Genomic DNA, 27,651 nt, shown 5'->3' with positions numbered 1-27,651 from the left:
ATAGGTTGTCAATAGCTGTCAAAATTGGGGGCAAACTTTGAAATTCAAAATTCAAATCAAACAAGATGATATACCACTTCTTTCTCATTATTCTTTCTTCTACATTTAACTCTTCACTCTCCTCCTTTTGCTTATTCATATTTTGTGATATCCTCCATTTTACTAATATCCATTTTTTTGTGTTTTGTAGAAAAAGTATAAGACATTCATCTCTATCCAACAACAAGAATTACTCATCTCTACCAACAACAACAACAACGCGGGTATATAGATGAAACTCACTTTTCTTCATTCTTCTTTTTTTATCTATCATATCAAGTTTATGATTTTTTTTTTCTTGAACTTCATCACAGCCGAATAAGTATATGAAGATGAAACTCACGTATGAAGGTATGAAAATCAAACTCATTTTTGTTATCTTCCAATTCTTTTTTGAACTTCATTTTTTCATTTTTTCATTTTTTTTATTCTATATTAAAATCTTTGTTCTATGTTTTCTCAACACATAAAAATAGTCTCTACATTTATTCTAAATAAATGTGATGTTTTACAAAATAAAACAAAGAACAATTTTTTTTTAGGTAGACTAAAAAATCGGTCTCATTCATAAAAATAAAACAAAAAATCCAAAATATAATCTTATCTAAATAAAAAAAAACAGATTTAAACATAAAATAAAAAGAAAACATATTCATACTAAACATGGAAAAATCATCATTTTTATAATGTTACTTTTTCATCAAAATAATTGTATTAATCTATAAATAATTACAAATACTTTTCATATTCATAAGATCAACTTTTAATCTATTTTTTCTTAATTTCAACTACACTATTTTGGAGGTCAAATGAAAAAGCAAATCAATAGATGAAACAGAAAAAAATGAAATCAACCGAAAGAAGAAAAAAAATGAGAACAAACATGACAATCATACTAACAGTAGTAAAAGAAAATTGTTTACTTCATTTTCTTCATGAAAAAAACAACAAAAATACAATCAGATCCAAAAAAAAAAATACAAACAAACCCAAAAACGAAAAAAATGTTACAATTACTACTTCATCTTCTTCATGAAAAGAACAACAAAAATACAATCAGATCCAAAAAATAATACATACAAATCCAAAAACGAAAAAAAATGTGTTGAGACACAGATCCAAAAAAAAAAATTCTATTTGTGTCAAAAATATGATAAATAGAGAGGAAAAAAATGAATTCTTTTATCAATTTATTTTTTAGATCCAGAAAATATAAACATATACATACCTACCTTCTGTTGATCTACAAATAGAAACATATCAAACAAATGAATTTTCGTAGATCCAAACCAAATGTGATTCTTTCTTTTAATTGCTCTGATTTAGATTTTACATGTCGTACAGATCTCTTTGCCATTTTGTTGTTGCGGCGGCTAGGATTTGATGAAGGAGAAGAGAGAATTTGGTGAAAAATATATGAAGGTTATACCAACCATGTATTCACAAGATATTTACAAAATAGAAGGATTTCATTTTCCGGCACGGTGGATGCAATTTCCGGCACGGTGGTCACCGGTAAAAGTAGTCCGATTTTGATTTTTACTTTGTGGGTTTTGTAGAGAATATCGATGAGAGTCTTTTTATGATGATGATTTTTTTGAAGGTTATCTATGGTGGTGGAGATCTAGACGAAAAGGTGGACGGTTGGAGAAATATATCAGAAAAAAAAAATCGGTGGAAGGAAGATAACTTGAGAAGTTCAAATATGCATATTGTCTAAAAGGAGCATGAAGTGCCGGAGCAATGGTGGAAGTTGGCAGCGGCTAGGGTTTGTTGGAGAGGAAGAGAGTTTCTCAAAGAAATGTTTGTTAAGAGAGAGAAGGAAAATTATTAAATGGGTGTTTGAAGTTAAAAGTGAAAAAAATAGATTCCTCATTGGTCTACCACAAGAGAAGAATGATTTTTTTTTTATTTGTAATAAAAGATTGGGAAAAGTTTTAATTGTTATTATCATTATAAAAAATAAAAAAGTAAGATGATTTCTTGGAGAGAGAGAAAATGATTTCATAGAGTGGGTGGTTTACGTATTCCACCACCAAATAAGCCTAATTTTTTGTTATGTGTGTGGACTTGAAACTATAATTTTTTTTGTAAGACTTGAAATTATATTTAAATATAATTCCATTAAATAGTGGGTTTGGCAAAAAAAAAGGGTTTATTAATTTTGGCCATCACAAGACTATTTTTAAAATATCTTTCTTACATGGGACATATTATGCTTCTTCATAGAACTAACAATTTCAAAATAACTATCACATATACTAAATAAATCATACATGAGACAAATAATGCTACTTATTCATAGAACTGACAAAAATTTCAAAATAATTATCATATATATATTAAACAAGTCATACATGGGAAAAATTATACTACTGCTTCATAGAATTGACATCAATTCCAAAATATTTAATTATACTATTGTTCGTTATTTCTTTTAATCTATGCTTTGTGATTTAGTGGCAGCTGGGTCGATTCGATGCAAAGGTGCAACAACAAAAAGATAGAAATGGCTTGCCCAGATATGAGATTTTTTTATTTTTTTTATAAATCTAGATCTAGAATGTTAGATTTGAAAGAAGAAAAAAAATAATAAGAAGAAGAACAATAACAAACATGTAAGGAGGCGAGACTAGAGAGATAAAATATTAGGCTGCAGTTTAAAAAAGTAAGTATCACTATAAGGATTATACTACTGCGTCATATAATTGACAACAATTCCAAAATATCTACCACATATATTAAATAAAGGATACATGAGACAAATTATGTCACTGATTCATAAAACTCACAACAATTTCAAAAAAAACTATCATATATATTAAATAAATCATATATAAAACAAATTATGATATTTATACATAGAATTGACAACATTTTCAAAATAACTATCACATGTACTAAATAAATCATACTTGGGACAAATAATGCTACTTATTCATAGAATCGGCAAAAATTTCAAAATAATTATCATATATATTAAACAATTCATATATGGGATAAATTATACTACTGCGTCATAAAATTGACGACAAATCCAAAATATCTACCACATATACTAAATAAATGATACATGGGACAAATTATGTCACTGATTCATAAAACTCGCAAAAATTTCAAAAAAAACTATCATATATATTAAATAAATCATACTTGGAACAAATTATGTTACTTATTCATAGAAATGATAATTTCAAAATAACTATCATATACTAGCGGTAAGTCTGTGTGATCCATATTTTCAATTATGTAATTTTATGTAAAAAAAGACATGTCTTATGTTATGATGAGTTTGTTAATAAAATATTTTTGCTGCTAAAAAAAAAAGAAAAAAAATATGTCTTATGTTATGGTGAATTTGTTAATAAAAGATTATTGGTGCTAGAAAAAAAAACCACATGTATTGTTGGTTTTATGAAAAGTACACACCAATTTTTTTTGTATTCTCATTATATATAGGTATAGATACTCAATAAATCATACATTAAACAAATCATGTTGTTGATTTATAGTAATATTGATCGAATAAATTTAACTTCAAAAAGCATTTTTTCCAGTTTTAAATAGCAAAGTGTAGCTTCTAAAATATCGGCGTAATGTTACGATTCGTGCGATATAAGTAAATAAAGTAAATACTACTATAATTAAAATTAATTATAAAAAGATAAGTAAATAAATAAAGTAAATAATATAGCTTTGGAAAATGGAACTTAACAATAAAGACCACTCATACTCTAATAGCTATGTCATAGACTTTTAAGAACTACTCTTATGGGATATGCATTAAATGCAGCTGACTACTTTAGACAAAGTTGGAAGCAAAACTTCTCACTACCTGCTACTTCCCTACTTTCCAGCTGCTACGCCTTAAACTAACTCATAAGACTCTTTCAAATTTTAATATTTTTCATTCTCATGAAATGGTGAAATTCAAATTCTAACACCAAATTTTTTCAGTCTCTTTCAAAAGTATAATTTTTTAATAATAAAATTAATAAAAACAAGTTATTCTTTTTTCTCAAAAAAAAATTAATTATACTAATTTTTTAGATATTATTTCCTTCGTACCACAATATAAAGTATACTATACTAATTTATACGGGGAACAAATTGTTGGTGATGAAAAATGTATATTAACTATTAAAGGGGAACAAGATATTTACTGATGAAAAACTTAAATTAACTATAATATACGGGCAACAAGTTGTTGTTGATAAAAAAAATTATTAACTATTATATACAAAGAACATATTATTGTTGATGAAATTTTTTAATTAACTATTATATACGGGGAACAAATTGTTGCTCATGAAAATTTTAAATGATTCGAGGAACAAGTTGTTGTTCATAAAAAAATAAATTAACCATTATATACGACAAATTATGCTACTGATTCATAAAACTCATAAGAATCTCAAAATAACTATTATATATACTAAAAAAATCATACATGGGACAAATAATACTACTGATTCATAAAACTCATAACAATCTCAAAATATCATATATACTAAAAAATCATACATGAGACAAATTATGTCACTCATTTGTAGAACTCATAACAATCTCAAAATAATTTTCATATATACTAAATAAAACTTACATGGGACAAATTATACTACTGATTCATAGAACTCATAACAATTTCAAAATAGATATAATATATATTAAATAAATCATACACAAGACAAATTATACTACTCATTCATAGACAAATTATACTACTCATTCATAGAACTCATAACGATCTCAAAATAATAATCATATATATTAAATAAATCATACATGAGACAAATTATACTACTCATTCATAAAATTCATAACAATCTCAAAATAACTATCATATATACTAAATAAATCATGCATGAGATAAATTATGCTACTAATTCATATAACTCGTGACAATCTCAAAATAATAATCATATATATTAAATACATCATATATATGAGACAAATTATGCTACTGATTCATGGAACTCATAATAATCTCAAAATAATAATCATGTGTACTAAATAAATCATACATGAGACAAATTATGTTACTGATTCATGGAACTCATAACAATCTCAAAATAATAATCATATATATATATACGAAATAAATCATATATACTAAATTAATCATATTACTTCATTTATTAATGAATATGTACTTTGATTACTTTTTGAAAGTTGACTTAGCAAAGTATAACTTAAAAAAATATACGCGTAACGTTACGACCCGTGCGATAGCACGGGTCTATTACTAGTTAAAGAGGAAAAGTATACTACAAAGACAGCAAAGTAAGCTTGTACAAAACGAGAACAGAGTGGATGCATTAGAAGATAAGAATATCTTCTAGCACCAAAGTTAAATTTTAACATGACATTTAACCTGTTTAAGGGGTTCTTGAAGACTACATTTATAAAGTACAACATACAAGTCATACAAGTACAACAGCTTAAGGGTTAAGACTTAAGACTAAATATTAAAGGGACCATAGTTATCTGTTTACCATCTCTGCTAATTAGTGAAGATATGTAGCTTGATATTGGGGTGCCTGATATTGGTAGCCATTTCCAAAGTAAGTTCCAGGATTAGGAGAGATGTTATAGTTTGCAGAACCCACGAAAGGGGTGCAGTGATTTTCAGTTGGTCCATGGTACAAGTAAGGTCGGTCATACATATATTGTGGGTACCTGTCAACAACTCTAACATATGGAGTTCTGTCAGAGGGATTGTTAGTGACACGAGGACCATATCCCACGCCATTAGCACAGGGTCTCTTGGGTTGAGGTTTTGTCGCTTCAGTTTCCCTCTTCTTGTCAGTCTTGGCCTTCTCAAGTTGGATCACTCGTTTCTGAAGAGGATCCATAGGATACTGCTCGTCAAGTTTATGTTCTTCAATGCACTTCAGTATGGCCTTGAGGGCAAACAGCTCCCTTTCATTAACCTCAGTCTGAGAGAATAGCAAGTCATTAGGAATATTCACACACACACACACACACACACAGACACACATTTCCATAATCAAACATCAAAATATGAGTAACAGAAACACCAAATAAATGTTTATCTACTTTATATGCTTTGGAACATCCTCAAGGCAATCCAAAATGATAGTGAATGTCTTCCATCATTTCTATGATATTAATAGCGGCGCTATAGCGGGATAGCGTAGCGGCAGACCCCCTCCCCGCGATGCTACAGGTCCGCTTTCCGCTATTTGCTGGTGAATAGCATTTTCGTAGCGGATCCATAGAGGTATCTGGCCGCTTTTGCCTTTTGGGGGGTGGGGGATTGATGAGAACCATAATTTTTGGAAATAAATCATAAAATTAGGGGTATTTTGTGATTTTTCCGCACCCCTTTGATGCCCTAAGTTCTCATATCATGTTATTACTTTTCTCTCTGTGCCATTTCTTCTTTCAATGTTTCTCAAATACTCAATTTCGGTGGGCTAAGTCCATACAGAGCAAAAAAACTCTGGCTTTAAATGGGGCCCCCACAAGTGGGCGGTGGGATTGGTCCCCTTGGATTAGTCGGTCCTAGGGCCAGATACCAAGTTTTCAAAAAAAAAGTTTCTCAAATACTTCAACGCTCACTTTGAAAGTATGATTTTACATGCTTATAGAACTTGTCATTAATGGCTGGTTAGTCATTGTGTTTACTTTTAGAACGAACTTATTCTTTATTTTGATGGGATATCATTTTGAGTACTTCTAGAACTTGATGGAATGTTATTTAGTCTTTTATTTAGAACCTATTTTGATAGTAAATGACAATATTTAGTATAATTACTAAGTATGAAATGTATTTTTCTATTTTTTAGTATTTATGTATGTTGTTGGAATTTATATTTAATTTGTACATGGATTTTTGGTCTTCACAATAGCGGTCATCCCGCTACCCGCTATACCGCTATAGCATTTTTTGGGGTCGGCGCTTAACAACATAGCATCATTTCCTAATCTACTGTGATGTAAGTCTATGAATGTGGCAAGATGCTAGCGTGTTAATAAATTTTCTTTTAAGTTTGAGTGGGGAACCTTTTCACCACAAATCATCTCTTGAAGCATTTTTGCTTGAATCCTATGATTTACATCAACTATTCCCTAAACTTTGGCATGAAGGGACCAAGCTAGAATTAGCATATCTCCCGCTAAGTTACATTCCATACATTCTATTTTATTTCTACATAAACAAAAATTCTTAGCTAGGAGAATAAGAAATCCTCCTCTTTAAGAAGGAAAAAGCAAACAACTGAACAAATAACTAAATAAAGCTTCCAAGCCACTCAACATATCTCTAACGGATGCCTCTATAAAAAGATCATAAAATTTAACACTAAATGGTAACTTGACATGAATTAACTCTCAAAGGCTTATGTTGTTAAGTGTTACGCAAGTCCTCATCAATATGGTTTTAAATCTGTTACGCCCTCTCAAAAAGAACCCCTTTGGGCTTGACGAGCAGACATTGTATAAATTCATCTACATTGTGTTAAATTCAACTTTTACATACAAGAATGGGGTTATTAAGGATCAAAATCTAGACCACTTGGCCATAAAAGCTCCAATACCATGGCATGAATAAAAAAAACTTCATTGTTAGGAGGAAACTCATGAATGGTTTTTAACATCCACAAGAGAATTCAATAGAAAACTAATGAATTGTTTCATACCATGCCAAACGGCTGCACATTACTGTTGCCAAAACTCAACATGAGTGAGTTACATTAAACATAGTTAAGTGGAAGCATAACAAAATTAGGAAACAGCTCCTGAGGTTGCTCCTCAATAAGAAGTGTATGTCATTCAACAATATATCTGACAATATTCTAAAAATATTACTCCCTCCATCCCATAATAACTGTCGCATTTGACCATTTCACACAGATTAACAAAAGATGATAAATGCAAAGTGAAAAGATGATAAGATGCGCATAGTATTAATTAGATGGTACAATTGGGGAAACAAGCATTTAAAACTACAATAAAAATTGAAAGTGACGCACTTTATAGGACAACTTTTTTGCACATGTGACAGTTATTATGGGTCAGACAGAGGGAGTATAATACAGTCATTCTTTTGCAACTCCCGACCTTAATATTTCACAATGACAACAAAACTATTAGACAGCTAATAACCTCAATTGCAACTGGACATACCGGTCAGAAGAACTATACAATACTCCATAAGACAAGTTCAAATCATTAAATGAAAGCAGCAGAAGGAATGATTATTAAATATGGAGACACTGGAGAATTTACCTGTGCAGTGGGAGAAGAGTTAACACTCTTGACTGGAGAAAAAGCTTTCTTAGCATCATTCAGGTAAGACTTCAGCAAAGGAATGGGTGAAAACTGTTCAGTAAGATTAAATGCAAAAGCCAAGTTAACAGCATCAATTTGCCGCCCATTGTTTACCAAAACTTCAATCACACCTGCACATCAAAAGTAAATTGAAATATTCAAATTTTAAAATGAACACAAAAATATATAAAGAAAACCCAAGGAAACGACTTTTTCACAGCGTAAAGTAAGAAACTCATTTAAAGGGGTGGAAAAAAAAGCTAACATGTGATAATTAGATGAAAACTTAGTGCACAAAATAAAACATTAAATAGAGAACTAATCCATACCAGGCATCTTCTCCGACAACCCAAGGCACCGGCATAAATCAGCAGTTTGGCGACGCCTAGACACCATTGGAATCAGCCTGGATAACTCCTCCTCATTAAAATCAGAGGCAATACCAAAACTGGCTAGAAGTTGCAAAAATGCATGAGCCTCCAAGGAATTCCCATTGCTAGCATCAATATCAAGAGCATCCAATCTCGGTTTCCACTCTTCAGCAACTGCCTTTGCCCTATCCTTGATATCTTCGGAAATCACATTCGAAACAGAACCCAAATTGGTCAGGAAGTCACTTAGACATTCCAACAGCATGATACTGGTTCGGCGAAGACCCAACAAGTTAGCATCTTTCTTTATATCCTGACTTGACACTTCTGTGCAATAAAATCCTTCCAACGAATCTAAAACTAGAGAGGCAGCATTAGGAGCAGCTCTTAACGCAAGCGGTATTTCCTCCCTTACAGCAGCAAGGTTCTTGCGGTTGTCAGATATAAATTTGTGAAGTCCAGCAGCATCCAACTCTTTGCATAGCTTTACCAACTCTGGATAAGACATCAAGTCCACATTTTCAGGAGAAAGTTGCACGTTTTCTATGTTGCATTCAGCCCCAGTGGATGCAGCATCTAAAGGTTTCTCTTCTACAACTGGTGTCCCTAGACTCTCATTAAAGACAAAACCCTTCGATGAAACCTTCCTTTGCTTTTTTCGAGCATTTACAATGCTGAATACAGAAGCATCTCTTTTCTTTTGAATCCTCTGCAGCGAGGCTTGCTCCTTAGCAAAAACAGCTGCTTCCTGTTTCTCCAACATTTCACGAGATTGCCTTGTTTTGATTTCAAACAATTTTTCTTGGTCTTCCAGTTCACGAAAGCGCCTCTTCAACGATTTCTCTAGCCCCTGAAAATGTTCCTCTAGATCTTTCCATTTCATGTTAAGAGTAACAGCTCGGTAACTTTCAAGCTCAGCAAAAGCCTTTTGCAGCTGTTGTATCTTTGAAGATGTAGAGTCCATCATTTTAGCAACCGAATCCTTGTCTTCCATTGCAACGAAACTACAGAATAAAATAATGAAATAAATATCAAAGTTCAACTTATCTAATATCAAACAAGAAGCATTGCAACCACCAGGCTCTAGCGCAAGTGGTTAGTGTACAGTGTGTGCGAGTGTTGTAAACCTTGTGGTACCGAGTTCAATTCCTACTTATTGATAAAAAGAAGAGTACCATTGCAACCACTGGGCTGTAGCGAAAGTGGTTAGTGCGCAGTATGTGTGAGTGTTGTACACTCTGGGATACTGAGTTCAATTCCTACTGATAAAAAACAAGACAGTCCCATCCCATTGCAACAACCAAGCTCTAGCGCAAGGGGTTGGTGGCATTGTGTATGAGTGTTATAAACTTTGGAGTATTGGGTTCAGTTCCTACCGGTAAAAAAAAAAGTACCATTGCAATAAATATAAGGCTTAATTGCAAATTTGGTCTCTTATTATCTTTATTTTAGGTTTCAAGTTGATCCTCTATAATTTAAAAGTTTCAATTTGGTTCTTTATGTTAATGATGTCAGCTTAAGTTCGTCATTTTTATTAAATTTTGAGTTAATTTCGTCTAACTTTATGTTAAATATGTAATTAAGCCTAAATATAATAAACTTTATAGCTAATCCTTTCTTATCAGGGAACACTATAGCTAAACTTATGCATAAAAAAATCTATATCTAGTGCATTATCTAACCTCAGCTACAAATTAAAATGGTACTGTAACCTCTAAGTACAAGCAAAACACTAACTCAAATTTTCAACCAAGATCTCTAATTCTAACACCATATATTAAAAAAATTTCACCAAATCTTCAACTATATATTTTTTCACAATTTCTCTACTTTCTTAATAGCTAAATTAAGCTCGAATGAAAATACCAAAATTAAAAACCCTAAATAAGAAATAAACACAAAAGGTAGCAAAATTGACGCAAAATTGATATGCAACAACTATCTATAGCTACAAAATTAGATTTTGAGAGCAATTTCTACGAATTTGTTCAACTGAAAATGAAGAAAACAAAGCCGATCTAAGCTTATAGAGAAAATCAAACAAAAAAAGAAATACAGTGAAATAAACAAAGAGTTACCTGAATTGTGTGAAGAAGATAAACTAGAGAGAGAGAGAGTTATGAATTCTCAGTCCATTTTCTCTCTCTAAAAGTGTAACCCTAGGAGAGAGAAAGAGAGAGGAAGAAGAAGAAGAAGAAGAAATGGTTGAGTAGAGAAGTGTTTCTCTGTTTCTTCATTTCTTTTTTCTTTTTCTAATAATAATAATAATAATGGCTACCATCTCTAGTTACTTTTTTTCCCTCGCTTTTTCTAATACTTTATCATTTTTTTCGCACGCTTTTTTTTTACTATCTACTACTAGTAATAATCATTTTTCCCTCCTTAAAATTAATTTAAATGTTTTAATTTTTTTTACAAAATAAATATTATGTCTAATTGTAATTTAGGCGGAATTATGTTTTGATGTTTTTGTTTTTAGGTGCGACTGTTTTTATAGATTGGTCTTCTAATTTATTTTTTAATTAATCATTTATGTCGTGGTCTCACTTTTTTTTTTTTACCACCAGATTAAATTGGTTTGGTAGTGAAAAAAAAAACACAACATAAATAATTAATTATTAATTATGTTGTGTTCTCAATTTTAGTATCTAGTGCAATTAGAAATATTTGGTCTCGTAAACTCATCTCAGTTAGTAGGAACATTAGGGTTTGAGGTTCAAACTCTGAACGTCTTATTATTCATTTTAGGGTAAAATATGTTTTCAGTCCCTACTTTTATATTGAGTTTTGGTTTTTGTCCTTATACTTTAAAATAATTCTTGTTAGTCCCCAATTAATTTTCAGTTTTGGTTTTAGTCTCAAATGTCAGGTCAACTAACTGTTGACTAACGAAAGTTCACGTGGCGCTGACACGTTGGATTCCATTGACATGTGGCACCACATGAACTGCTACGTCATCATTTTGGTAGTGTACATCAGATTCAAGTACAAATTCAATACACCTAAAAACGAAATTTTTTGTTACTACTTTTTTTCGGCCTATTTCGCTTATGGGAAACCTTTACAAAATCCTGATGAAAGTTTTAGCGAACAAGTTGCGTCTTGTGATCGGTGGTGTGATTTCTGAGTCTCGGACTGCGTTTGTGAAGGATAGACAGATTCTCGATGGAATTCTCATTGCTAATGAGGTGGTGGATGAGGCGTGAAGGTATAAAAAAGAGCTCATGCTTTTTAAGGTGGATTGGGGTTACCTGGATGATGTTATGAGGAAAATGTCTTTTCCGTTTTTGTGGAGAAAGTGGATTAAAGAGTGTGTGTGCACGACAACTGCTTCGGTTTTAGTCAATGGAAGTTCAACAAAGGAATTTCCGCTTGAGCGGGGCCTTAGGCAAGGAGATCTGCTTTCTCCTTTTCTTTTTCTCTTGGCGGCAGAGGGTCTGAACCTTGGGATGGAGGTTGTAGTAGCGTGTAACTTATTCTCAAGTTAAAGTATAGGTGAGCAGAATCCTGTTTCGATGTCTCATCTCTAGTTTTCTGATGATACGCTCCTTTTGGGAGTGAAGAGTTGGGCGAATGTCCGTGCTCTTCGAGTTGTTCTTGTGCTGTTTGAGACTATGTTGGGCCTGAAGGTTAATTTCAACAACATCATGCTGGTGGGGGTTAATATTCCTGATTCTTGGTTGGGCGAAGTTGCTTCTGTTTTGGGCTGTAAATTGGGAAAGGTTCATGTCCTTTATCTATGACTTCCTATTGGGGTGATCCGAGACGTTTGGTTTTCTTGAAACCGATGATGGCTCGTTTAAAGACTAGATTGTCTGGGTGGAAGAGTCGCTTCTTTTCATTTGGTGGTCGTTTGGTTTTGCTTAAGTCTGTATTGACCTCTCTTCCTGCATATGCCTTTTCCTTCTTCAAAGCTCCCTCATGTATCATTTCCTCTATTTAATCTCTTTTATTTTTATTTTTTTTATTTTTTTTATTTTTTTTTTTTGGGGGGGGGGGGGTGTGTGTGTGTGTGTGTGAGGATTCTAGGAAAATCTCTTGGGGTAACTGAAAATCTGTTTGCTTGCGAATGGAGTATGGAGGCTTGGGGGTTAAACAGTTGAAGGAGTTTAACTTGGCTCTTTTAGGAAAATGGTGTTGGAGGATGTTAGTGGACAGAGATGGTATGTGGTTTCGAGTTTTGGTTGCTAGATACGGGATGGAGGGTGGTAGGCTTCGAGGTGGAGGGAGGGGAGGGTCTTCATGGTGAAGGAGATAACGCGTATTAGGGAGGGAGGTGAGCTAGGGGGCCGATGGTTTGAGGAGCATGTGTTGAATAGGGTGGGGGACGGGTCAGATACTTTTTCTGGACCGATCCTTGAGTGGATGAGATTCCTTTGTGTGAGCGGTTTGGTCGCCTGTTTGATTTGGCGAAGACCAAATTGCGTATTGTGGCTGAGATGTCCTTGTTAGGGTGGGGAGCAGATGGGGGGCGTGGGAGTGGCGGAGGCAGTTGCGGGGGTGGGAGGAGGAGGAGTTGAGGAAGTGTTAGGATTTACTTTCTACCTTTTCATTGCATGCTCTTTCATCATAAATGTGACAGTGGCAGCCTGACCCTGATAAAGGTTACACTGTCTGGGAAGCATATCAGCTTTGGACTTCTCGGGATTCTGCTTCCATGGATGACGCATAACAACTCATTTAGCACTCTCAGGATCCGCTAAAGGTCTCTATCTTTGTGTGGCGTCTATTGCGTGACAGGTTGCCCACAAAAACAAACTTCGTCACCTGTGGTATTTTATCTCATGCAGCTCAGTTGTGTGTTTCCGGTTGTGGAGAGGCCGAGTCGGCCAATCACTTATTTATCTCATGTAGTACTTTTGGATCTTTGTAGGCCTTAATATGTTCTTGGATTGGTATTTCAGTGGTGGAGTCTACTTCTTTACGTGATCACTTCGTTCATTTGACATATTTAGCAGGTGGCTCTAGGGCACGTCGCTCCTTTGTGCAGCTCATTTGACTTGCTTGCGTTTGAATTGTGTGGACGGAGAGAAATCACAGGTTATTCAGAGGCTCGTCCAAAACTACTTATCAGTTGATGGACAAGATCAAACTCTTTTCTTTTAGGTGGTTGAAGACGAAGAATACTCTAGCTTCTAACTGGCATAGCTGGTGGTCTAGTCCTTTGCTATGTTTGGGTTTTATATGATTTATTCTTTGGATATTTTTCTTTGACTCTTTGTAAACATTTATAGTCTTTTTCGGTACACCTTTGTACCAAGGAGACCGTTTATTTTTATATATTATTTTAGCCGTTTCAAAAAAATAAAATAATAGAAGCATTTGATCATTGAAATATTTGTTCATGTAAGATTTGCTCTCGTTATTATTTTTATTTTTTTGGTACATAAATTTGCTCTTGTTATAATCCTTCCTAAAGTATAAATCAAGTTCTACAAATGTACACACTTTGCAACAATAATAAGAGAAAAATGTAATAATTAGTATCTCATGGTAGTTTACAGTAGATTGATACATGAAAATCACTCAAAATTTTAATGGTAATCAATGTTGTAAATTTTGAATAAAATTTTATGGCAAACCGCCTTAGTAGTACCCTTTATTTTATTTATTTATTTATTTATTTATTCATTTATTTTTTCAGCACCATTGTCCAGTTTATTGGATCATCTAATCTGATTCGAGAATCGGCATTAAGTAATTTCAACATTCTTCTAAACACAGTTGTAGAAGATCAAACTGTGATCCTCTATCAAGTCCGGCCTACTAAACCTTATTACTGATATTTTCTCCGGCTTTAATTATAAGCAAATTTCAACTTTTTAGATTCATTGAAAAATTAATGTATCTACAATTAATGTATCTTATCTATAATTAAAGTCAAATATATTAGTTATTTAATGAATCTAAAAAATAAAAATTTGTTTATAATTAAAACTAGAGGAAATACTCTTTATTTTTGTTTAATTTGTAGTATCATAGGGTGTGTTTGGTAACACAAATAAGCTAGCTTATAGCTTATTATATGAGCTTATAAGCTTGTTTCAAAAAATTAGAGGTGTTTGGTAACAAGTTTTTTTTACTAGCTTATAGTTTTTTGTCAGATGCAATTCCAAGTAGCGTCTGAGCTTATAACTTATAATTTTTTACACTTTATTCCATTTTTATCCTTTAATTAATTTAATAACTACTCACTCTAAAAAATAAACTACCCACTATTAATTATGTCATTTAATACTTATTAACTACTTCAAAAACTAATTTTAACAAACACTTTAATTTTAATTAGCTAACTTTTCAGCTATCAGGTAGCTTATAACTTATTTTTACCGAACAAACCCACATTAGCATCGAGATTAATTGGGTGTGGGTGTACATGCACCGACACTGAGCTATTAACTTCATTAGAATGGAATAGGTTTTGTTTGTTTGTTAGTTTCCACTTGGATTCGTTTGTGAGGTGGGGATATGATATCGTGCTCACCTTCGTGTGAAAAGCTGACAAGCAATTGCAAGTCTATAGCAACAGCAGTAGCAGCCTTCCTTGTCTAAAAAACCGTTGTAGGGACACCACAGCTCACGTAACTAAAAATAGTTAGAACAAAAAAATTCATAGTACCTATGCCTCATAAATTCTGTGACAAACACGAGTACTTCGTATACATTAACTCATTGTGAAAAATAGTGAAAATTTTACACCATTTAATATAGGTAAAATTTCACTTTTTTAAGCTAACAACAAATTTTTACTCAAAAAAACAAATCTACTCAAATAATATTTGAGGTTATTTAAACAAAGATTTTAAGGACATATTAGTGTTAATGTATTTAAATATTTTTTTTTATTGTATTTAATAATAAAAAATTTAATATTTAAAAAATTGAATACATAAATTTGAAGAAAATATTTCTATATTTACCTTCTTAATATATAGTATTATAAGTTAGCATTCTCCATATATGAAACTCTGTTATTTGAACTTTAAAATATTGACATCACAACGTTTACACTAGCTAGTAATATTTATTTCCGTCTTTTCTATACTTTTTATTTTTTACAGTTTATACATATTTCAAAATTTTAAAAAACAATAAATAAATAAATAAATAGTAATTTTTAATATCAAAACAACATTTGTCTTTTACGTATGATGCTTTTCACCTATTTGCAAGGTGGATATAGGAGATTGATGGTAGGTTCATGAATTTTCAACTAGATAAAAATATTTAATTTTGAATTTTCAACTAGTATGTGACAACATTTTCTAGTGTTTGTCCAAAGAACTTTCACTTTCACAAGTGTTCGCGATTCTCTATTCCAAGTCTCATCTTTGGAATTTTTGCCTTTTCCTTTTTTGACCCGTTCCATTTTGAATTGTATTTTTTTTTTTTATGGAAAATTCAACTATTCCTTTGTTTTTTTTTATTTTTTTTATTTTACTACAAACATGAACTTCTTACAAATATCAAGAATATATATATATATATATACTTTAAATTAGAAATACAACCGTTATCATTTTATGACATGATATAAAAAGCCGCTTATCGGATTTTCCCATTTTCTTCTTCCCACCAAACATATCAAAATTTCATCTTATTCTCTCAAAGGTAACTTCCTTCTTCCTTTCTTCTTTCCAAGTTTACAAACTTTATACTTATTTCTTTGTGTTTTTGGTCTTTACTTTTTGGATATAGTGAAGTTTCATGTAAGTTACATTTGATTGTTCAAAACCCAGATGGGTATTTTAGTACTTTTGTTAAAAATTGAAACTTTATGTTTTTTCATTCATATATGTTAATTTTCCTTTAATGGGTCTCTCATGTTTTTTGATGATTTATTAGTTAGTTTGTAGTTTGTGATATGGCCATGTGAATTGAATTGGATACTAATGAATGAAGTTTCTTGATTAGTACGTTTTGGTTTGTGTTTAGGATTTTGGTGATTGAAGATGGTTCTTGTTCTAAGTAGCTGGATTTTCAGTGTTCATGTTTTTGTTAGTTTCTTGTTGCTGATTAGTTGCGGAATAACCCATGGGACTGAAACTGATATCTTGTGCTTGAAAAATATAAAAAATTCCATCCAAGACCCAAATAATTATTTGACATCTTCGTGGAATTTCAACAATAATACTGAAGGGTATATTTGTAAATTTAATGGTGTTGAATGTTGGCATCCTGATGAGAATAGAGTCTTCAATCTCAAATTGTCAAATATGGGACTTAAGGGTCAGTTTCCTCGTGGCATTATCAATTGTTCGAGCTTAATTCGATTAGATCTTTCGGTCAACGATCTCTCTGGAACAATTCCAGATGATATATCTTCGCTTTTAAAATATGTGACATCGCTTGATCTATCTTCGAACGCATTTTCTGGGAAGATACCTGATAACCTTGCAAATTGTACTTATTTGAATAGCATTAAACTTAATGAGAACCGACTCACCGGTCAAATTCCTCTAAGGTTAGGCACTCTCCCACGTATTAAGACGTTCGATGTATCTGACAATCTTTTGACCGGACAAATTCCAAACTTCACTGATGGTACAGTTACTGTAAATTATGCAAATAATCCAGGTCTTTGTGGAGGCTCATTGGGGGTTTGCAAATAATGTCTTTGTGGAAGAAGTAAAATAAGAATAAATTCTTGTATTTTTTATTTTCAAGTATTTTACATTATAACATATGTTCTGTTTATAGGATTGAGCCAAAGACTAATAGATATCTACTATAATTATTTATAACTATTACTTCTTTTTTAAAAAAACTAATCATTACTTATTATTCATTTATTCCCCTAGTTACTTCTATATTTAGGGGCCTTCTTCTACTTTTTTTTCCTTGTCACACTCTCTTGCTTGTTTTTATCTTTCGCTACGTATTATGCACTTTTATAAATGAGTATTGGGCTTAACTCATCATTACAAAACCGGCTTGTAAGATGAGGATTGCCTCTAGTATATAAACACTTAGTCAGACCATCTCTCAATCGATATGGGACTCCTAACACACTCCCTCACGCCCAGCACTATTGGGTTTGGTGCGTGGATATAAATAATTTTTTTTTTTCTACCCCAATAATTGTCAATCTATCCCAACATTAATTTTGAATGGACGAATTTACCCTCATATATAAACTAAAACCCTGAAGAAAAAAAATTTGGTTACCGGAACACTTTGGAGAAAAGTGTTCTAATATGTAAATTTTTTTTTGGTTACCGGAACACTTTGAAAAAAAATGTACAGGTATATAAAATTTTTCTAATTTTTTTTTTACCTGAACACTTTGAAAAAAAGTGTGTAGGTATGTAAAATTTTTCCAAATTTATTTTGTTACCTACACACTTTGGAAAAAAGTGTTCAGGTATGTAAAATTTTTCTAATTTTTTTTTGTTACATGAACACTTTGAAAAAAAGTGTGTAGGTATGTAAAATTTTTCTAAATTTATTTTTTTTACCTACACACTTTGGAAAAAAGTGTTCAGGTATGTAAAATTTTTCTAATTTTTTTTTGTTACCTAAACACTTTGAAAAAAAGTGTGCAGGTATGTAAAAAAAAATTACTTTTTTCCAAAGTAATAGATAACAAAATAAATTTGGAAAAATTTTACATACCTACACACTTTTTTTCAAAGTGTTCAGGTAAAAAAAAAAGAAAATTTTTATATACCTGAACACTTTTTTCCAAAGTGTTCCGGTAACAAAAAAAAATTTACGTATCAGAACACTTTTTTCCAAAGTGTTCCGGTAACCAAATTTTTTTCTTCAGGGTTTTAGTTTATATATGAGGGTAAATTCGTCCATTCAAAATTAATGTTGGGGTAGATTGACAATTGTTGGGGTAGAAAAAAAAATTTCGGATATAAATGGTAGCTGACCCGATAACGGAAACCTGATAACAAGTGGCCCAACAGATTGTGGATAAGCTCTCATACCATCTTAAAAATGAGTATTGGACCTAACTCATCCTTACAAAACTGGCTTGTAAGGTGAGAATTGTCTCTAATATATAAACACTTAGTCAGACCATCTCTCAACCGATGTGAGACTCTTAACATGCTATGTTTATTTGCTTGCTTGTTTTTATCTTTCGCATGTTGTCTTATTTTTGTTTGTTATTTTATGTTCACATAACATTTATCTTCAAAAAAAAGATTTCTTACATTCCCACTTTCTTCCAAGAACCAATCAAACCCTTTTGAAGTTGGAATGCTTTTTTAACATTGGTCCAAACATGGTTCATATGGAAAATTAACTTATTGAGGCTAGAAACCGTGTTTACCTCGTGTGAGAAGCTGTACTTGTAGGGACACCACCAACTCCTCATTTTCTTACGTAACTAAAAATTCAATTAATTAGAACAAAGAAATTCATAGTACTAGTGTTGTGTTGTGTTGTGTGCCTCATAAATTATGTGACAAACACGAGTAGTACTTCTTATACATTGACTCGTTGTTAAAAATGGTGAAAATTTTACACCATTTGCAAGAAAATATAAGTAAAATTTACCATTTTAAGCTAACAACAAATTTTTACTCAAAATACAAATACACTCAAATATTTAAGGTTATTTTAACATATATTTTAAGGACACGTTAATTTAAATATGAATTTTTTATTGTGTTTAATAATAAAAAAAATTGTCAAAATAAAATAATAATAATAATAAAATTTAATATTTATAAAATTGAATATACAAATTTCAAAAAAATATTTTTACATATATCTCTCCTTAATATATGTTCTTAAAATATAAGTTAGTATTCTACATAATTTTCCTATTTATTTATAAAATTGTGTTATTCAAACATTAAAATATTGACATGACGATGTATATTCTAGTACTAGTATTTATTTCTATCTTTTCTTTTCTTTTTTGGGTAAAGAAAAGTTTAAGACTTGCCACCAAAATAGATTAGAGTCAAGTTTGTTATTTCTTTCTTTTCTATTCTATATGTAGTACTTTTTATTTTCTACACTTTATACATATTTCAAAAATTCAAAAAACAATAATAAATAATTTTTAATATATAACAACATTTGTCTTTTACGTATAATGGTTTTCACCTATTTGCAATGTGGATATAGGAGATCGATGGTAGGTTCATGAATTTTCAACTAGATAAAAATATGGATTTTGAATTGAATTTGAAGTCGGTAGTTAATCACTTCATAAGGGATGTTTTTGAATTTCATAAGGGATGTTTTTTTTTTTCTTGGTAGCTTTTTTTATGATAGGATTCCAACTCGTCATAACATTTTTAGACGAAGAGTGATTAATTGCATGTGGATCTTTGTGGTGTCTCATGTGTATTTTGTGATGCACAGATGGAATCGTCCACTCACTTGGTTATTACTTGTGATTTTTGTTTCTATGGAATAGTCTATTTAGGTAGTCTATTTAGGTGGTTAGGTTGGGAGTTTATTAGAAATAATATAAAATCATTGATGTGGTTCTATTCTAATAGCTTAAGTTTTTGGAATAATCGGTTATTTGACAAAGTTTGTGCATTCGAAAAAATTATTTGGTCTTTTTGAAGCTTTTCAAGGTCTTGGTGTTGGGAGGATCGAGAGTTAAGTACGTTAGATTTGACTTTAGTTTGACACACTGTTATGCAGTTAATTTGGAATTTGGTAATGTTTTGGTCTTCTCTTTTGAAAAATAGTTTATTTGATAACGAATTAACAACTCTAATCATACATGTTCCTCTTACAAACAAGAGGTGTGTTGTGAATTCGGATAGAAAACTACACCAATAATATTTTTGATGTGTGGGACAAATGAATTGAAGCAACCAAATCAAAATGGATGAACAATAATCACAAAAGCTAAAACTACCGAAAAGTGATAAAGAACACGATGAAAATTGTTTACACAGTTCAGTCAAAACCGACCTACTCTGGGGAGAGAGATTCTCCAATCCACTATCAAACTTACTTCTTGATTACAAAGATTCATTACAAAAGAGTTACAAAAATTAGACTTCAACCCTAATTCTATCCTTTTCCCAAATCTCTTCCCGTGACCAAGAGATTTCAATGATAAGTAATTATAAGGTGTTAGAAACACTTTCCCAACCCTAGAAAATACCCAAAAAGAATCCCTTTTGATCCTAGATTGATGTTGGATGAAGAAACCCTAATTTCTCCTCTCATAATACAAGAAAACGTGACATATATATAAGTATAACACTACGCATTTTTCCGCCCGGGGCACAGTTTTTTCCACCTGGGACGCAGATTTCCGCCTGGGCACAAACTTTATTGCGGTCTATTCACTTCACTTTTTCTAACATTTTTTTTAACATCAATTTCAACTAGACTTTCAGCTATGGCTTGTGCTCTCTGACCCTGAGGATGAACAACATTCCTTATGAATTTTGCAATCTCATGTGCACGTGGTCTTTGTGGCAAAGGACATTGAGATAAGTTGTTTGCATTTTTATTTGTGGGTCAGGTTTGAGATTGAAAGAGTTTCAAAACAGTTTAATTGTAATACAAATTTTTTAATTTTACTAAGAACTTTCTTTTTGCGCCTAGAGACAATAAACATTCTCCATGCAAAATATTCACTTCATCAATAGAAATATATTCTTCTCATTGATAGAAATATTCTCCTCAATAATAAAAGTATTTTCATTATTAATTAACATGAACGATCAAGGAGGTCTCACTTACTTGATTTAGGGAGGCCTGCTTGAGATTATATTTGATGCTATATTTTAGAAATAAACTTATAAAATGACACTATGACATTGTTTGGTAAGTCCAATAAGCTAGCTTATAGCTTATTGAACTAGCTTATAAACTTGTTTGAAAAAAATGTGAAGTGCTTGGTAATGAGCTTCTCTAACTAGCTTATAGCGTTTTTTGAGATGCTATTTCAAGTAGCGTATGAGCTTATAGCTTATAGCTTTTTCATTTTATTCCATATTTACCCTCATTAATTTTATTTTTTTATTTTTTAAAAATTATAATAACTACCCATTAACCATGTATTTTTATGTCATTTTGTATTTACAACAGCTAAATTTGTCAAACACTTTAATTTTATTCTACTAGCTTTTCAGCTATAAGCTACTAGCCATCAGCTATAAGCTAACTTTTCAGCTATAAGCTAGCTTATAGCTTATTTTTACCAAACAGAGCCATATATGTAATTTTATTAGAAAATATTATATTTTAGTGTATAACAATTTTTTTTTACAATATAGCTAATGATCTTTTTTGTTGACGAAGCTAAATTAATCCACCCAAATTGACACCATATAGAATTGAACTTGAGATCTTAAGGAGAAACATACTCCCAGGTCTCAAGCCAATACCACTAGACCAATCAAAGTGAGTTACAATATAGCTAATGATCTAATCTAACACCTCTGACACTATTCAAATCCCCAGCCACTAGATCAAATTTAGTGGACAAAATCTAGTGGCTTCAACGAACAATTAATCTCTAAAAAATATATTAAGAAGTGGAAAGAAAATGTTGTTTATTTTGGGTCTGTTTGGTAAAAATAAGCTATAAGCTAGCTGATAGCTGATAAGCTAGCTGATAGCTGAAAAGCTAGCTTATAGCTGATAGCTAAAAAGCTAGCTTATTGAAATTAAAGTGTTTGGTAAAATTAGCTTTTAAAGTGGTTATTAAATATAAAATTACATAATTGATAGTGGGTAGTTTATTTTTTAGAGTGGGTAGTTATTAAATTAAAGGGTAAAAATGGAATAAAGTGTAAAAAGCTATAAGCTATAAACTCAAATGCTACTTGAAATAGCATCTGAAAAAAGCTATAAGCTAGTACAAAAAGCTTGTTACCAAACACCTCTAATTTTTTGAAACAGGCTTATAAGCTCATATAATAAGCTATAAGCTAGCTTATTTGTATTACCAAACAGAGCCTAAATATAAAATTACATAATTGATAGTGGGTAGTTTATTTTTTAGAGTGGGTAGTTATTAAATTAAAGGGTAAAAATGGAATAAAGTGTAAAAAGCTATAAGCTATAAGCTCAAATGCTACTTGAAATAGCATCTGAAAAAAAGCTATAAGCTAGTACAAAAAGCTTGTTACCAAACACCTCTAAATTTTTGAAACAAGCTTATAAGCTCATATAATAAGCTATAAGCTAGCTTATTTGTGTTACCAAACAGAGCCTTTGTGTTCCTATATGGGAAAAGGATTTTCGGCCGATACATGACACCGTAACAAATAAAGGCTGTTTGATCAGAATTGTGCGGCAGAAATCATTTCTAATAATTTTGTAAATGAGTTAATTTAATCGTCCGATTTCATAATCAAACAATGTGAAATTGTATATTTTTAAATTGCAGGAAATCCTAGTCCTTCCTATGTGACAACATTTTCTTGTGTTTGTCCAATAAGAAGCCACCTCAAATTTTCAACAAAAAAAGGTAAAGTCAGCAATTGAGGAAGAACTTTCACTTTCACAAGTCTTCGCGGTTCGCTATTCCAAGTCTTCTCTCATCTTTGGAATTTTTTGCCTTTCCTTCTTTGACCCGTTCCATTTTCCCATTTCCTTCTTCAAACCAAACCTATCAAAATTTCATCTTAATCTCTCTCAGGTAACTTTCTTCTTCCTTTCTTCTTTCAAAGTTTCTAACTTTATACTTATTTCTGTTTGTTTATGGTCTTTACTTTTTGGATTTTCATCTGGGTATATGGAAGTTTCATGTAAGTTTCATTTGGTTGTTCAAAACCCAGATGGGTATTTTAGTACTTTTGTGAAAAATTGAAACTTTATGTTTTTTCATTCATATATGTTAATTTTCCTTTAATGGGTCTCTCATGTTTTTGATGATTTAGTAGTTAGTTTTCTTTTGTTCATATATTGCTGTGTGAGTTTTGTTCTAAAGTGAAGTTTTTTTGTTTTTGTTGACTTGCTTTTGTTTTTGGATGGTTGACTTGGTTAAGGTTTGTGTGAAGTGCTTTCTGGTTTTTGATTTTTTTGATTTTATTTTCAGGGTGTGTTCTTTGTGGAGTTTATAGTTTGTGATGTGGTGTGGCTATGTGGATTGAATTGGATACTAATGAATGAGGTTTCTTGATTACTACTTTTTGATTTGTGTTTAGGATTTTGGTGATTGAAGATGGTTCTTGTTCTAAGTAGCTGGATTTTCAGTGTTCATGTTTTTGTTAGTTTCTTGTTGCTGATTAGTTGTGGAATAATCTATGGGACTGAAACTGATATCTTGTGCTTGAAAAATATAAAAAATTCCATTCAAGACCCGAATAATTATTTGACATCTTCGTGGAATTTCAACAATAATACTGAAGGGTATATTTGTAGATTTAATGGTGTTGAATGTTGGCATCCTGATGAGAATAAAGTCTTGAATCTCAAATTGTCAAATATGGGACTTAAGGGTCAGTTTCCACGAGGCATTATTAATTGTTCGAGCTTAACTGGATTAGATCTTTCGGTCAATGATCTCTCTGGATCAATTCCAGATGATATATCTTCGCTTCTAAAATATGTGACATCGCTTGATCTTTCTTCGAACGCATTTTCTGAGGAGATACCTGATAACCTTGCAAATTGTACTTATCTGAATAGCATTAAACTTAATCAGAACCAACTCACCGGTCAAATTCCTCTACGGTTAGGCACTCTCACACGTATTAAGACGTTCGATGTATCCGACAATCTTTTGACCGGACAAATTCCAAACTTCACTGATGGTACAGTTAGTGTAAATTATGCAAATAATCCAGGTCTTTGTGGAGGTTCATTGGGGGTTTGCAAGCCCAATGGTTCCTCGAAGAGTAACACCGCGGTTATAGCTGGAGCAGCTGTTGGTGCAGTGACTCTTGCAGCGTTAGGATTGGGTGTTGTAATGTTCTTCTTTGTACGCCGTGGTGCTTATAGGAAGAAGGAAGAAGATCCTGAAGGAAACAAATGGGCAAGAAGTCTTAAAGGAACTAAGGCAATTAAGGCAAGTTATATATTGATGCATCATTGCTCGTGACACATATGATTACAGAGAATCTATTTATTTTTCATATTAGATTCATTTTTATTTAAAGCATTAGACACTTGTTTTAGGCCCTGTTTGGATAACAACTTAATCAAACACTTATAGCATAAACACGTATCGTATTAATGGTTATGCATAAACTATTTCTATGACAAAAGATAAATTAAAAAGTCAAACTATTTTTATATAAGCTTTAAGCTGTGTTTATAAGCCATCGTAGAGAGCTTATGGAAATGAGCTGAAAACAACTCATGGTTGCCATAAGCTGTTTCTGTAAATTCTTGCAAACAGTCACACAAGTGCTTATGCCTGACTGGTAGTAGATAAACATAATTAATCCAAACATACCCTTAAATATTTTCAACAGAATCTAGTTTATTGAAAAATATTTCCATTTTGAAATACTTTCAATTGTTAATAAACATTATATATTTCCTTTTCATTGTTGCGTATATTATTTGCGATTTTGTTTTCACACTGTTGCATCAAACACATGAAAATTATATATTTGCTAATGTCTAAACCAATTAATATCAACTGATAAAGTTTCATTTTCTCTGTAAATCTTAGAAAATAAAGAATATTCTTTCTACTAAACTAATTTCGTAACATTATACATAAATCTAACTATTCTGAAATGACATCAGGTATCTCTATTTGAGAAATCAGTTTCAAAAATGAAATTGAGTGATCTCATGAAGGCTACTAACAACTTCAGTAATAGCAATATCATTGGGACAGGAAGAACAGGAACTGTTTACAAAGCTACTCTTGAGGACGGAACAGCATTTATGGTGAAAAGATTGCAGGAATCTCAACACTCTGAGAAAGAATTTATGTCTGAGATGGAGACACTAGGGAGTGTAAAACATCGTAATCTGGTTCCTCTTTTAGGTTTTTGCGTGGCCAAAAAGGAGAGGCTTTTGGTCTTTAAGAACATGCCAAATGGAATGCTCAATGATCACCTACACCCTGCTGATGGTGTGTGCACCCTCGACTGGCCTTCAAGACTCAAAATCGCAATAGGAGCGGCCAAAGGATTTGCATGGCTTCATCATAGCTGCAATCCCCGTATCATTCACCGAAACATAAGCTCTAAGTGCATCTTGTTAGACGAAGATTTCGAACCCAAAATTTCCGATTTTGGCCTTGCCAGATTGATGAATCCCCTCGATACACATTTAAGTACTTTTGTAAATGGTGAATTTGGTGAATTTGGTTATGTGGCTCCTGAGTATACAAAAACACTGGTCGCTACGCCTAAGGGCGATGTTTTCAGTTTTGGGACCGTGCTTCTTGAGTTGGTGACGGGCGAAAGACCGGCAAATGTGTCTAGAGCACCGGAAACTTTCAAAGGAAATCTTGCAGAATGGATTGCTGAGCTCACAAGCAACTCGGAACTCCACAATGCTATTGACGAATCACTAGTTAACAAGGGTGATGATAACGAGCTTTTCCAATTTTTAAAGGTTGCATGCAACTGTGTTACACCAAATCCAAAGGAGAGGCCAACCATGTTTGAAGTATATCAGTTTTTAAGAGCTATTGGCAGTAAGTACAATTTCACAACCGAGGATGAAATATTGGTACCTGAAGATATCAGTGCTAATAACATGGATGAACTTATTGTTGCTAGCGAAGGAAAATAATTGAAAAAGGTATGCAAGATATATAATAGGGGTATGTGTATTCACAGTTTCTATATGTAATTATCTATTTCTTACTTTGTTGTTCTAAAATAAATGTTAGTTTTTTATTTAGTTTTTTGAGGATCTAGATCCAGTAGTGTGCTATTGATATTGAAATGTCAATATAAAATCATCAATCATGGATTTATATATAGTTGAGTTATTTTTCTATCTGTATTTTTATACGATTTCCTTGTTGTTCTGGTAATATCTGTTGTTACTCTCCCTTGTGCCTCGACTGACAACCACCACAGATCCTTTCCCATCTGGGACCAGAGAGTCTGCTCCCCCATTGTAACTTTGGGTTTTCATTTCTGGCCCTAAAACATCCATTAAGTGCCTATTTTCGCATATATAACTCTCACATTGTTATCTAGAGACTCCTCAAACGATCCCCCGTACTCTAATCAACACATCTTCTCTGCCCGACCCCCATCCGAGCCATCGCCATTGAACAGATACTAAGCTTTGGAATGAACATTTGTTGCTGAAAATGCTAGGAGTTCCAATCCAAAGCAAAGCATCTTACGGCTGCTCCACGCTCGTAAATTTGTTGAGTATGTGGAAGGAAATCTGTAAAGAATTTATTCAAAAGTGTATGCTAAGAAACCTTGCAGATTCACAAACCATGCTGAACATGTCCCTCCAAAACATGAAAATGTTACATGGTTTAGTGTTGACCATATAATTATAAAAAAAAAAGTGTTGACCATATAAAAATTCTTTTAGAAATTTCGTTTGTCATATTCATTGCCACCTAATTTAATAATTTTTTTTATTAATTTAAAAAATTGAAAGGAACTGTTTTGTCTTTTCTTTTCCTTTGTTTTGTGTTTTCATTTTCTTTTGTTTGTCCAATAGCAAGATACACTTTCACAAGTCTTCGAGGTTCTCTATTCCAAAGTCTTCTCTCAAAATTGATTTTTTTTGCCTTTCCTTCTTTGACCCTTTCCAATTCATTTTTTTATTTATTTTGCTTCTTCACAAACTAAACTATCTAAGGATGAAATTATAAAGGAATGAATAAAGTTGTATATTGCATTACTTTTGAGAGTTTACAAGAGGTGTATATATACACAAGTATAGTAACCTAATTGGAGTAAATTATGGAGTAAATTAAGGAACAAATATCTCCAATAATTAAGGAACAAATATCTCCAATAATTAAGGTGATTGACTCTATAGACTTTATACAAATCCTAAAATAATAATGATAATAATTAAATACTAATTATGCTTGATATCCTCCCGCAAGTTGGGC

General features: G+C 32.0%; 3 protein-coding genes and 1 long non-coding RNA gene across 7 annotated transcripts; 3 read left to right on the top strand and 1 right to left on the bottom strand.

Moving 5' to 3' along the window:
* Positions 1 to 56: 56 nt before the first annotated feature.
* On the top strand, positions 57 to 1,696 carry LOC123883273. Its single transcript, XR_006800157.1, has 4 exons — positions 57 to 263; positions 354 to 390; positions 1,384 to 1,554; positions 1,643 to 1,696. It is a non-coding gene; the product is annotated as an uncharacterized LOC123883273 (long non-coding RNA).
* Positions 1,697 to 5,288: 3,592 nt separating this feature from the next.
* Positions 5,289 to 11,188, bottom strand: LOC123883272 (FRIGIDA-like protein 3). Its single transcript, XM_045932018.1, has 4 exons — positions 10,784 to 11,188; positions 8,664 to 9,709; positions 8,293 to 8,465; positions 5,289 to 5,978 (listed from the first exon to the last, which is right to left on the bottom strand). Exons 2-4 carry the CDS (start codon positions 9,697 to 9,699, stop codon positions 5,547 to 5,549), a joined length of 1,641 nt encoding a protein of 546 aa, XP_045787974.1. The 5' UTR covers positions 9,700 to 9,709; positions 10,784 to 11,188; the 3' UTR covers positions 5,289 to 5,546.
* A 5,015-nt stretch (positions 11,189 to 16,203) lies between these two features.
* Positions 16,204 to 17,407, top strand: LOC123883271 (probably inactive leucine-rich repeat receptor-like protein kinase At5g48380). Its single transcript, XM_045932017.1, has 2 exons — positions 16,204 to 16,316; positions 16,641 to 17,407. Exon 2 carries the CDS (start codon positions 16,658 to 16,660, stop codon positions 17,315 to 17,317), a length of 660 nt encoding a protein of 219 aa, XP_045787973.1. The 5' UTR covers positions 16,204 to 16,316; positions 16,641 to 16,657; the 3' UTR covers positions 17,318 to 17,407.
* A 5,653-nt stretch (positions 17,408 to 23,060) lies between these two features.
* Positions 23,061 to 26,567, top strand: LOC123883270 (probably inactive leucine-rich repeat receptor-like protein kinase At5g48380). Of its 4 annotated transcripts, none has more exons than XM_045932013.1 (3): positions 23,061 to 23,289; positions 23,689 to 24,660; positions 25,350 to 26,567. In XM_045932013.1, exons 2-3 carry the CDS (start codon positions 23,815 to 23,817, stop codon positions 26,349 to 26,351), a joined length of 1,848 nt encoding a protein of 615 aa, XP_045787969.1. In that variant the 5' UTR covers positions 23,061 to 23,289; positions 23,689 to 23,814; the 3' UTR covers positions 26,352 to 26,567. The 4 variants fall into 4 exon arrangements, with proteins under 4 accessions (XP_045787969.1, XP_045787970.1, XP_045787972.1 ...); XM_045932014.1 differs by having other exon boundaries at positions 23,063 to 23,289; positions 23,798 to 24,660; XM_045932016.1 differs by having other exon boundaries at positions 23,288 to 23,398; positions 23,798 to 24,660.
* The last annotated feature ends 1,084 nt before the right edge of the window (positions 26,568 to 27,651 follow it).

This window comes from Trifolium pratense, linkage group LG5, assembly GCF_020283565.1.
Source record: "Trifolium pratense cultivar HEN17-A07 linkage group LG5, ARS_RC_1.1, whole genome shotgun sequence".
NCBI lineage: Eukaryota > Viridiplantae > Streptophyta > Magnoliopsida > Fabales > Fabaceae > Trifolium > Trifolium pratense.
Note: the sequence above shows the minus strand (reverse complement) of the source record. Positions and strands in the feature narration are given on the sequence as shown.

Coding starts and splice junctions, on each gene's coding strand:
- LOC123883272 (XM_045932018.1), bottom strand. CDS start 9,699: ATGGAAGACAAGGATTCGGTTGCTAAAATGATGGACTCTACATCTTCA. Junction 8,466..8,663: donor GTTGTCGGAGAAGATGCCTG/GTATGGATTAGT, acceptor TTTGATGTGCAG/GTGTGATTGAAGTTTTGGTA. Junction 5,979..8,292: donor ACTCTTCTCCCACTGCACAG/GTAAATTCTCCA, acceptor CTATTCTCTCAG/ACTGAGGTTAATGAAAGGGA.
- LOC123883271 (XM_045932017.1), top strand. CDS start 16,658: ATGGTTCTTGTTCTAAGTAGCTGGATTTTCAGTGTTCATGTTTTTGTT.
- LOC123883270 (XM_045932013.1), top strand. CDS start 23,815: ATGGTTCTTGTTCTAAGTAGCTGGATTTTCAGTGTTCATGTTTTTGTT. Junction 24,661..25,349: donor AAGGAACTAAGGCAATTAAG/GCAAGTTATATA, acceptor AAATGACATCAG/GTATCTCTATTTGAGAAATC.